We start from the raw sequence: 12,062 nt of genomic DNA, 5'->3' as shown, positions 1-12,062 counted from the left end.
CTCCGAATTTCCCCTCAGAAGTACAGATGGATCTTGTCTAATAAAGGACGAAACAGTGTCGAGGTGGAGCGAACACTTCAAAAAACCTCTCCACCAAACCATCCAAGCCCAGACAGCAGCTCAGCCTTGAAGTTATCGGCCCTCCGTGCCATCCCGGGCCTAGACCTCCCACTCTCCCACTTTGAAGTGTCGTCTAGGCTTCTCAAGAACAATAAATCCCCTGGAGCACTCCCGGCTTCCAGCAAGCCATCCATCGCTTCTCCTCGGATGTGTGGAGCGAAGAACACGCTTCATATAAATGGAATCCGGGTCTTTTCTGAGCCGCTTGCAATTGCGAGTCTACAGCTGATGTCCGGTTCAATTCACTGTGGTGGTGGACTGAGGATTATCCTTCTTTGGAGATGCTGGAGAAGTCCCTGGGGAAGATCACTCTCCCTACACCATACAATGCCCTCACATCCTGCTGCCAGAACGTGTAAATGAATTCCAAATGGAAGAACAGAAAAAGCTCTAGTCGTAAAGTCGACTGACTGACTCAGAGCTGGCCAGTCTACAGCACTAAGAAGCAGTAAGGAGAACCTATTCTAGTCATTGTGGACCTTCACAAATATGCAGTATATATCTTCTTTGGACTGTCAATGTGCAGCTTGACTGCACCAAGGAAATTACATAGCATTTGTTCAATAAAGAGATGATGTCTGAGAGGATGATGGAAGAGGCCTTTGAGGTTTTTCGAAGCAGTTTGCTGGAAGGGTGCCTATTAGGACTGCTTATGTTTGACTGTGTTCACTTTTCTATTGACCCAGTGCACCTGTACAAGAAGGCCAAAGATAAAGGTGTGGTTGGAAAATGGGTTATGGATGATTTTACTTTGAACTTTTACTTTGAGTGCACTTGTACACCATGACCTACTGTATTTAGAGACTTTAGAAAGAATTGCTTAAGACCTCAAAGGTCTATCTTTGGGGTTTCTTGTCAGGTAGTCAATGCCTTCTTCAATCATCGGTCAATTCAAATGATTTTGACTGCTTAAAAGCGGTCATGCAGATTGGCTGTCCAAAGAAGCTGAATAGAAGGGAGGCTAAAAAGATATGTATAGAGGGTTTGTGTTAAAGTAAAATGCTACAATGATGTGTGCTGGCACCTTTCCAACTTATAAACTTTAACCTTTTAGGTTATGTTGCAGTTAGTGTTTGTCTAGGACCCTCATGGAGAAGCTGAGAGCATGGTTGACATCGATTTAGATTTTTGCTCATTGTGGTCATTAGTCTGTCTTCTGGTTTAAAGTAGAAATCTGTGAAATGGATTGTAGAGAAACATGATAAACTTGTCAAATAGCTCATCTATTTACCCCCAGCATTTGGAATTACAGTGCTTTGAGCTGATGCTCCCAACAGGCTTACAATGCTCGCAATAGGGGCATAGCGGTGCCCATACTGAAAGAAATGGCCATTTTTACACCATTAACAAGCTTAAAGTAGCTCCACACTTCACTGCAAGAAAGCCCTGATATTTAAAACGAGGCACTGAGAAATTACACAGTACACAGGTAACTTAAAAGTACACAGGTAGTTTATTAAAAACTGTTTATACACACAACCTTCAGGTAGTTCTTTAGTGTTATGTGGATATTTACACTATTAGCTGGAATTTATGTATTTCCACTGAATTCATTTTGCAATCGGTTCCCCATCCTATGTTTGTAGTAGTCAGATGATTTATTGTGATTATCTGAAAAGAACAACCTGAAGGTAATGTGTGTATACACACAGTATGCTTTTTTATAAACTACCTGTGCACTTTTAAAGTTCTCAGTGCCTTGGTTTAAATGTCAGGCCATCTGAACCAATAAAGTTTGGATTTACTTTAAGCTTGTTAATGATGCAAAAGTGATTTATTTGCATGAGCAACACTATGCCCCTATCACTAGCATTGTAAGCCTGTTGGGAACATCGGCTAGAAGCGTTGTATTTCGTTATGCTGGTTTTGGAATAGGGAATTCGGAACGAGGGTGGGCAATTTAACAAGTTCATACTTATCATGTTTCACTACAACCCAAGGCCATTTCACACAAGATTTCTCCTGGCCTTGCTTCTCCCCCCCTGTAATGCTACAATAGTGTAAGCTTTAAAGTTAAACATAACTATCTGCTAAGGGTTTTTTTTTTTTTTTAAAGCAGCCTTCCTACTATCAATGATGATGATCTTCTGAACCCAGGAGAAAGCATAGCCGGCTTATGAATGGTAAGGATGCAAGCTGCACAAGCCATGAAGATGTAAGATGTCCTTATGAACATAAAACATGGCGACATAATAGAGGACACCCAAAGTTCTGGTCTTTTCCCAGACTGCGCCTCCAGCGCATTGTGAAAGTGACCTGTCGCAGTCGTGCACTGAGGAGAATCAACCGCAGGATGCTCTCCATCACCATCCAGTCATACCCGGGCTGCAGAGGACCGCCCGGCAGGCAAGCACGGTATGGTCAGCTACAACTAGGTCACTTCTCTGCAGGGGGGAGAGTGCTAAGTCCGACTGAAGGAAAAGCCACTGAGCATATGGGGTATCTGCTACTATGCTCTAATCCATCTGGATAGACTGTCTATGTCTCTGGCTTGCCTGTTCTCTCTGTGGAGGTTCACATTTTTTAGACTTTATAGTTTATAGAGTAAGTGTGAGTAAATAGCTTGTGAAATGTAGTGAAAGTCTCTGTCTATAAGAAAGAACTTGAAAGTTTTTTTTTTTTTTTAACATTTTGCGATTGCTTGTTAAACAGCCCATAATTATCGAAATTTATCATGGAAACAATTTGCATTAACCCTTATGCTGTAAGTCAAACTGACCCATTTTAAGTATGAAATATATATATTTTTTATTTGCTCAACATTTTCTGTAGGGCTTAATCAGTGTATATATTGTAAGGGGAAATTTTCGATTCCTAAATGCATTTTGCTTAACAGGTGCATTTTGACCTCATAGTAAGCTTCCAGTAAAATTCCATGTTATAAAGTTTGCATAAGGTTTGATCTCACCTTTCCCTCATGTTGTCCCAAATTTGTCTGTAGTGAATGTGTTTCTGTTGCTGTTTATTGATGCTGATTTATGTCCGGTTAGCACAAATGCTAATCCAGCAAGCTATCTAGAGAGACAGGCACTTTATTTTCCTCCAAACTATCGGAACAGCATCGCTGTACTGAAGAGCCTCACTCACTCTCACAGTCTCTCTCACATGCATGCACACAGCTGATGACATCTCCTCTTTCTAAGGTAGGTTAGAAAATGCTGCTACACTTTATTTAGTTTCCTCCATTAAAGCTCCCAGTTAAAATCAGTTAGTTAGCACATTATAATATTACAATATTCTAATTCTTACACAGATCAGCCACAACATTAAAACCAGCTCTGTATATCCATTTCACTGGTCAGTCAACTTTACAATCACCTTGTTTCTGCGATCCTTGTAGCTGATTTTAATGGTTTTAAATGTTTTTTCAGTACATAGAAATAGTTTTGTTCCTTACATTTCGAGGTAAAATGTAAAAAGTAAGTATAACACTGATATTTACACCATCAATTTTATATATGAATAAATGACCCACAAAACACCTGGTATCTTCATTTCGTCAATTTTATTTTATATGACTTCATTAATGGTATAAAAGTGTTTAATCTGCTTTTGTATGAGTAACTTATTGTCTTTACTTTACAGGAAAGGCTTTCTACTAAGTTCTGGAGCATTGCTGTGACTTTGATTGCATTCAGTAACACAGTAATTCAAGTAAACACAATTCCACTATCAGGGGCCTTGCCCCCTCTAGCCCAGGTAAGCCTGATATTATGTATGATGCCAATAGTTTCATTTTAATTTGCTCCAGAGTGTCCGAATCTAGTGGCAATATTTCTCTACAGAGGCTAGACATGCTTTGTTTGTCAGGCATGGGTGCAAATTCATCTTCAGTCATTACAAGCATAGGGCGTCCACAAACATACGTAGACAGTGATATGGTGTTAAAGTACCTGTTTTTTTTTTCTTTTTCCTAGTTGTGTTTGTATAAATTAGTGTGTATGTGTGACAAGCACCATCCTAAAGGTGGCAGCAGAATCTAACAGTGAAAGAAAGGGATAGAGATAAAGAGAGAGGGATGAAAAGGGGAAGTGAAGGAGTGAAAAGGTAAGGTGATGTAATAAGTGATGGAGGGGAGGGATAGGAGGATACACAGGAATGGCAGGGTGACGGCATGTTCCAGCAGCCCCTGCTGTGAGAAACGCGCACACCTCACATCAAGCCTGTCTTGACAGGAGGGGGTAATGAAAAATATTGTAAAGCTACAATTTCGTCCCCACTTCCTTCTCCACTGCATGCCACCTGCTAAAGCAGCGCACAGTAGCGACAGAGCTTTATAACATCCTCCCCTTTGACACAATCATGCACTCATTACCCCTCTTTCCTACTGCTCCTCCCAACAATAAACGCATCTTCCAATATGTTCTGCACTTATTGTCTCCTGCAACTCTGTTATACTGTTCATTTATTTCCAGGTACAAGAGATCCCTTCATTTACTTCATTACCAGGTAAAGCAGTTGCCATTTGGCACCATTGTTTCTTCCAGGAGAGAGAGGTGAGTGGGGGGGGTAGGAGGTGGAGTGAGGGGGTGAGGTGAACAGAGACTAATGGGAAGGAGGGAGTGAGTGAGTGAGGTGTTATGAGGAGAGAGAGTACAGGGGAGGAGGGAGGGGGGAGAGAGAGTACAGGGGAGGAGGGAAGGAGGGAGCGAGTGAGCGAGGTGATGGGGAGAGAGGGAGTACAGGGAAGGAGGGAAGGAGTGAGTGAGGTGTTGGGGGAGAGAGTACAGGGAAGGAGGGAGGGAGTGAGCGAGGTGATAGGAGGAAAGAGAGTACAGAGAAGGAGGGAGGGAGGGAGTGAGAGGTGTTGGGGAGAGAGTACAGGGAAGGAGGGAGTGAGAGAGAGAGCGAGGTGTTGGGAGAGAGTACAGGGAAGGAGGGAGGGAGTGAGTGAGGTGTTATGAGGAGAGAGAGTACAGGGGAGGAGGGAGGGGGGAGAGAGAGTACAGGGAAGGAGGGAGGGGGGAGAGAGAGTACAGGGGAGGAGGGAAGGAGGGAGCGAGGTGATGGGGAGAGAGTACAGGGAAGGAGGGAAGGAGTGAGAGGGGAAGGAGGGAGGGAGTGAGAGGGGTAGGGGGGAGAGAGAGTTCAGGGAAGGAGGGAGGGAGTGAGAGAGAGGGGTTTGGGAGAGAGAGTACAGGGAAGGAGGGAGGGAGTGAGTGAGGTGTTATGAGGAAAGAGAGTACAGGAAAGGAGGGAGTGAGTGAGAGAGGTGTTGGGGGAGAGAGTACAGGGAAGGAGGGAGGGAGTGAGTGAGGTGTTATGAGGAAAGAGAGTACAGGGAAGGAGGGAGTGAGTGAGTGAGGTGTTATGAGGAAAGAAAGTACAGGGAAAGAGGGAGTGAGTGAGAGAGGTGTTGGGGAGAGAGAGTACAGGGAAGGAGGGAGGGAGTGAGTGAGGTGTTATGAGGAAAGAGAGTACAGGGAAGGAGGGAGTGAGTGAGAGAGGTGTTGGGGAGAGAGAGTACAGGGAAGGAGGGAGTGAGTGAGGTGTTATGAGGAGAGAGAGTACAGGGAAGGAGGGAGGGAGTGAGGTGTTATGAGGAGAGAGAGTACAGGGAAGGAGGGAGTGAGTGAGAGAGGTGTTGGGGAGAGAGAGTACAGGGAAGGAGGGAGTGAGTGAGAGGTGTTGGGCAGAGAGAGTACAGGGAAGGAGGGAGGGAGTGAGAGAGGTGTTGGGGGAGAGAGTACAGGGAAGGAGGGAGGGAGTGAGCGAGGTGATAGGAGGAAAGAGAGTACAGAGAAGGAGGGAGGGAGTGAGAGTAAGCGAGGTGATTGGGAGGGAGTGAGAGGTGTTGGGGAGAGAGTACAGGGAAGGAGGGAGTGAGAGGTGTTGGGGAGAGAGAGTACAGGGAAGGAGGGAGTGAGTGAGAGAGTAAGTGAGGTGATTGGGAGAGAGAGTACAGGGAAGGAGGGAGGGAGTGAGTGAGCGAGGTGTTGGGAGAGAGAGTAAGCGAGGTGATTGGGAGAGAGAGTACAGAGAAGGAGGGAGGGAGTGAGAGTTGTTGGGAGAGAGTACAGGGAAGGAGGGAGGGAGTGAGAGAGGTGTTATGAGGAAAGAGAGTACAGGGAAGGAGGGAGGGAGTGAGTGAGGTGTTATGAGGAGAGAGAGTACAGGGAAGGAGGGAGTGAGTGAGAGAGGTGTTGGGGAGAGAGAGTACAGGGAAGGAGGGAGGGAGTGAGTGAGTGGGGTGATAGGAGGAAAGAGAGTACAGGGAAGGAGGGAGGGAGTGAGAGAGGTGTTATGAGGAAAGAGAGTACAGGAAAGGAGGCAGTGAGTGAGAGGTGTTGGGCAGAGAGAGTACAGGGAAGGAGGGAGGGAGGGAGTGAGAGGTGTTGGGGAGAGAGTACAGGGAAGGAGGGAGGGAGTGAGTGAGGTGATTGGGAGAGAGAGTACAGGGAAGGAGGGAGGGAGTGAGAGTTGTTGGGAGAGAGTACAGGGAAGGAGGGAGGGAGTGAGAGAGGTGATGGGGAGAGAGAGTACAGGGAAGGAGGGAGGTGATGGGGAGAGAGAGTACAGGGAAGGAGGGAGGGAGTGAGAGAGGTGTTATGAGGAAAGAGAGTACAGGAAAGGAGGGAGTGAGTGAGAGGTGTTGGGCAGAGAGTACAGGGAAAGAGGCAGGGAGTGAGAGAGTAAGCGAGGTGATTGGGAGGGAGTGAGAGGGGTGATGGGGAGAGAGTACAGGAAAGGAGGGAGTGAGTGAGAGAGAGGTGTTGGGGGAGAGAGAGTACAGGGAAAGAGGCAGGGAGTGAGAGAGTAAGCGAGGTGATTGGGAGAGAGAGTACAGGGAAGGAGGGAGGGAGTGAGTGAGGTGATGGGGAGAGAGAGTACAGGGAAGGAGGGAGTGAGTGAGAGAGTAAGTGAGGTGATTGGGAGAGAGAGTACAGGGAAGGAGGGAGGGAGTGAGTGAGGTGATGGGGAGAGAGAGTACAGGGAAGGAGGGAGGGAGTGAGTGGGGTGATAGGAGGAAAGAGAGTACAGGGAAGGAGGGAGGGAGTGAGCGAGGTGTTGGGAGAGAGAGTACAGGGAAGGAGGGAGGGAGTGAGTGAGTGAGGTGTTATGAGGAAAGAGAGTACAGGAAAGGAGGGAGTGAGTGAGAGAGGTGTTGGGGGAGAGAGTACAGGGAAGGAGGGAGGGAGGGAGTGAGTGAGGTGTTATGAGGAAAGAGAGTACAGGGAAGGAGGGAGTGAGTGAGTGAGGTGTTATGAGGAAAGAGAGTACAGGGAAAGAGGCAGGGAGTGAGTGAGGTGTTGGGGAGAGAGAGTACAGGGAAGGAGGGAGTGAGTGAGAGAGGTGTTGGGGAGAGAGAGTACAGGGAAGGAGGGAGGGAGTGAGTGAGGTGTTATGAGGAGAGAGAGTTCAGGGAAGGAGGGAGAGAGAGAGGTGTTGGGGAGAGAGTACAGGAAAGGAGGGAGTAAGCGAGTAAGCGAGGTGATGGGGAGAGAGAGTACAGGGAAGGAGGGAGGGAGAGAGAGAGTACAGGGAAGGAGGGAGGGAGTGAGTGGGGTGATAGGAGGAAAGAGAGTACAGGGAAGGAGGGAGGGAGTGAGCGAGGTGTTGGGAGAGAGAGTACAGGGAAGGAGGGAGGGAGTGAGTGAGTGAGGTGTTATGAGGAAAGAGAGTACAGGGAAGGAGGGAGTGAGTGAGTGAGGTGTTATGAGGAGAGAGAGTACAGGGAAGGAGGGAGGGAGTGAGTGAGGTGTTATGAGGAAAGAGAGTACAGGGAAGGAGGGAGTGAGTGAGAGAGGTGTTGGGGAGAGAGAGTACAGGGAAGGAGGGAGGGAGTGAGAGAGTAAGCGAGGTGATTGGGAGAGAGAGTACAGAGAAGGAGGGAGGGAGTGAGAGTTGTTGGGAGAGAGTACAGGGAAGGAGGGAGGGAGTGAGTGGGGTGATAGGAGGAAAGAGAGTACAGGGAAGGAGGGAGGGAGTGAGCGAGGTGTTGGGAGAGAGAGTACAGGGAAGGAGGGAGGGAGTGAGAGAGGTGTTATGAGGAAAGAGAGTACAGGAAAGGAGGCAGTGAGTGAGAGGTGTTGGGCAGAGAGAGTACAGGGAAGGAGGGAGGGAGGGAGTGAGAGGTGTTGGGGAGAGAGTACAGGGAAGGAGGGAGGGAGTGAGAGAGGTGTTATGAGGAAAGAGAGTACAGGAAAGGAGGGAGTGAGTGAGAGAGTAAGTGAGGTGATTGGGAGAGAGAGTACAGGGAAGGAGGGAGGGAGTGAGTGAGGTGTTATGAGGAAAGAGAGTACAGGGAAGGAGGGAGGGAGTGAGCGAGGTGATGGGGAGAGAGAGTACAGGGAAGGAGGGAGGGAGTGAGCGAGGTGATGGGGAGAGAGAGTACAGGGAAGGAGGGAGGGAGTGAGAGAGGTGATGGGGAGAGAGAGTACAGGGAAGGAGGGAGGGAGTGAGAGAGGTGATGGGGAGAGAGAGTACAGGGAAGGAGGGAGGGAGTGAGAGAGGTGTTGGGAGAGAGTACAGGGAAGGAGGGAGGGAGTGAGTGAGAGGGGTTTGGGAGAGAGAGTACAGGGAAGGAGGGAGGGAGTGAGAGGTGATGGGGGGAGAGAGTACAGGGAAGGAGGGAGGGAGTGAGTGAGGTGTTATGAGGAGAGAGAGTTCAGGGAAGGAGGGAGAGAGAGAGGTGTTGGGGAGAGAGTACAGGAAAGGAGGGAGGGAGTGAGCGAGGTGTTGGGGAGAGAGAGTACAGAGAAGGAGGGAGGGAGTGAGAGTTGTTGGGAGAGAGTACAGGGAAGGAGGGAGGGAGTGAGAGAGGTGTTATGAGGAAAGAGAGTACAGGAAAGGAGGGAGTGAGTGAGAGGTGTTGGGCAGAGAGTACAGGGAAAGAGGCAGGGAGTGAGAGAGTAAGCGAGGTGATTGGGAGGGAGTGAGAGGGGTGATGGGGAGAGAGTACAGGAAAGGAGGGAGTGAGTGAGAGAGAGGTGTTGGGGGAGAGAGAGTACAGGGAAAGAGGCAGGGAGTGAGAGAGTAAGCGAGGTGATTGGGAGGGAGTGAGAGGTGTTGGGGAGAGAGTACAGGGAAGGAGGGAGTGAGAGAGAGAGAGGTGTTGGGGAGAGAGAGTACAGGGAAGGAGGGAGTGAGTGAGAGAGTAAGTGAGGTGATTGGGAGAGAGAGTACAGGGAAGGAGGGAGGGAGTGAGTGAGGTGTTATGAGGAAAGAGAGTACAGGGAAGGAGGGAGGGAGTGAGCGAGGTGATGGGGAGAGAGAGTACAGGGAAGGAGGGAGGGAGTGAGCGAGGTGATGGGGAGAGAGAGTACAGGGAAGGAGGGAGGGAGTGAGAGAGGTGATGGGGAGAGAGAGTACAGGGAAGGAGGGAGGGAGTGAGTGAGAGGGGTTTGGGAGAGAGAGTACAGGGAAGGAGGGAGGGAGTGAGAGGTGATGGGAGAGAGTACAGGGAAGGAGGGAGTGAGCGAGGTGTTGGGAGAGAGTACAGGGAAGGAGGGAGTGAGTGAGAGAGGTGTTGGGGAGAGAGAGTACAGGGAAGGAGGGAGGGAGTGAGCGAGGTGTTGGGAGAGAGTACAGGGAAGGAGGGAGTGAGTGAGAGAGGTGATGGGGAGAGAGAGTTCAGGGAAGGAGGGAGTGAGTGAGAGGTGTTGGGCAGAGAGAGTACAGGGAAGGAGGGAGGGAGTGAGAGGTGTTGGGGAGAGAGAGTACAGGGAAGGAGGGAGGGAGTGAGAGGGGTTTGGGAGTGAGAGTACAGGGAGGGAGTGAGTGAGAGGTGTTGGGCAGAGAGAGTACAGGGAAGGAGGGAGTGAGTGAGAGAGGTGTTGGGCAGAGAGAGTACAGGGAAGGAGGGAGGGAGTGAGAGGGGTTTGGGAGAGAGAGTACAGGGAGGGAGGGAGTGAGCGGTGTTGGGCAGAGAGAGTACAGGGAAGGAGGGAGGGAGTGAGCGAGGTGATGGGGAGAGAGAGTTCAGGGAAGGAGGGAGAGAGAGAGAGGTGTTGGGGAGAGAGTACAGGAAAGGAGGGAGTGAGTGAGAGGGGTTTGGGAGAGAGAGTACAGGGAAGGAGGGAGTGAGAGGGGTGTTGGGGAGAGAGAGTACAGGGAAGGAGGGAGGGAGTGAGTGAGGTGTTATGAGGAAAGAGAGTACAGGGAAGGAGGGAGTGAGTGAGAGAGGTGTTGGGGAGAGAGAGTACAGGGAAGGAGGGAGTGAGAGAGAGAGAGGTGTTGGGGAGAGAGAATACAGGGAAGGAGGGAGTGAGTGAGTGGGGTAATAGGAGGAAAGAGAGTACAGCGGAGGAGGGAGGGAGGGAGTGGGGTGATAGGAGGAAAGAGTACAGGGGAGGAGGGATGGAGTGAGGTGATGGGAAGAGAGAGGGGTGAGGAGAGAAGTTAAAGCAGGAGGGAGGGGAGCAGGGAGAGGGAGGAAAGAGAAAGGGAGGAAGTTGAAAAAAAGTAGGGTGGTGTGAACAGGAGAAAATGACTGAAAACAAAAAAAAACAGAATTGTAAGATGAGTGCTGAGATGGAGATGAAGAGAGAGAGAGGTCAGTGCTTCTCTCCAACAAGAACCAGACAAACACTTACCGTGTTTAGGAGTTTTGGTGCTAAAAAGATAAAACATGGACAAAAGTATTGGGATATCTGCTCCTTCTTTCTTCCCTGAAATAAAGAGTTCTTAAAAAAAAAGTATTTTCTGTCTTTATTGAAATAACATTACAACGTGGGTCCCCAAACACAGGACACACACCCACCTGTTTTTGAGGTGCTGGATGCTGCCCAGACACTTAAACTGACCATTGACCATGATCGCCATCCTGGTGCACAGAGCCTCACATTCTTCCATACTGTAAAGAGAGAGAAAGAGAGAGTCAGATGTATAGATGCATAGATATATAACAAGAAAGAAACAAGTGAAAAAGTGAAATTAAGAAAAAGACAAACAAAAGAGACAAAGCGAGAGAAAACAGACAGAGCGATAGGGACAAAGAGAAATAGACAATGATAGGGATAGCAAGTAAGTAATAGAGAGTGAGTGAGACAGAGATCCTGAAATAAAGAAAAACAGAGGAAACAAGAGTGATGACAATAAAAGAATAAATAAAGAACCATTACAAAAAGAAAAAAGATGACAGCAAAAAGGAATGAATGAGAGATTGTGTAAGAATAAGAAAGATAGAGATGTGATTACTTGATGAATAAAGAAAAGCATGTCCAGCACCATGCTTCTGCAGCACAACACACACACACACACACACACACACACACACACACACACACACACACACACACACACACACACACACACACACACACACACAGGCTACAGCATACCATTCTGTATGATTTAGGGAGTGTAGCCAAACAGACAGAAGATTACTAAAGCATTACTAATGACTGTGTGTGTGTGTGTACACATTGCAGGGTGAAATTGTTAAATGGAACATTCTTGGGAACACCTGGTGTGGTTATGGACGATTAGGGTTCTAGGTTGTGTCAGCATGCAGAAGAGATAAAGTGATCACATCAGGATACACACACACGCACACAGACACACACAGCCAAAGAGCATGACCTCGAGGAAAAGCTTAGTTACAATTAAGGCTTAGGGATTAATGTTTTATCACGTGCAGATACCCTGTGATGAGAAGCACCTGTGCAATGTCTGTGTGTGTGTGTGTGATGAGAGGCACCTGTGTGAGGTGAGGATGACTGAGCGTCCCTCTTTGATCACACTGAGGATGCAGTCCCACAGGAACCGGCGGGCTTTTGGATCCATTCCTGTTGTTGGCTCGTCCTACACACACACACACACACACACACACAATTACTACTTTCTACACTGACAAAATCACATTTAATACATTCACAAGAAGACAATTTCATGACATTTCTATTGTATTACATTTAACATGATGTTTAAAATAAAAACTTGTGTTGTAACTGTTTGGTTGTATTACTTTCTACTATCTCTAAAAATGCTTAAACATAGAT

At 48.2% G+C, this 12,062-nt stretch overlaps 1 protein-coding gene across 4 annotated transcripts in view; it reads right to left on the bottom strand.

Annotated features, from left to right (window-relative positions):
• LOC103041974 (phospholipid-transporting ATPase ABCA1) overlaps positions 1 to 12,062 on the bottom strand; it is a 243,650-nt gene that overhangs the window by 5,414 nt on the left and 226,174 nt on the right. For all 4 annotated transcript variants that reach the window (XM_049472171.1, XM_049472172.1, XM_049472173.1 and 1 more), the window contains 2 exons: positions 11,762 to 11,865; positions 10,823 to 10,915 (listed from right to left, as the gene is read on the bottom strand). In XM_049472171.1, the coding sequence (XP_049328128.1) occupies positions 10,823 to 10,915; positions 11,762 to 11,865 (197 nt within the window). The remainder of the gene's footprint in view (positions 1 to 10,822; positions 10,916 to 11,761; positions 11,866 to 12,062) is intronic.

This window comes from Astyanax mexicanus, chromosome 25 (assembly GCF_023375975.1).
Source record: "Astyanax mexicanus isolate ESR-SI-001 chromosome 25, AstMex3_surface, whole genome shotgun sequence".
Lineage (NCBI taxonomy): Eukaryota > Metazoa > Chordata > Actinopteri > Characiformes > Acestrorhamphidae > Astyanax > Astyanax mexicanus.
This window is presented reverse-complemented; position numbering and strand designations above follow the sequence as displayed.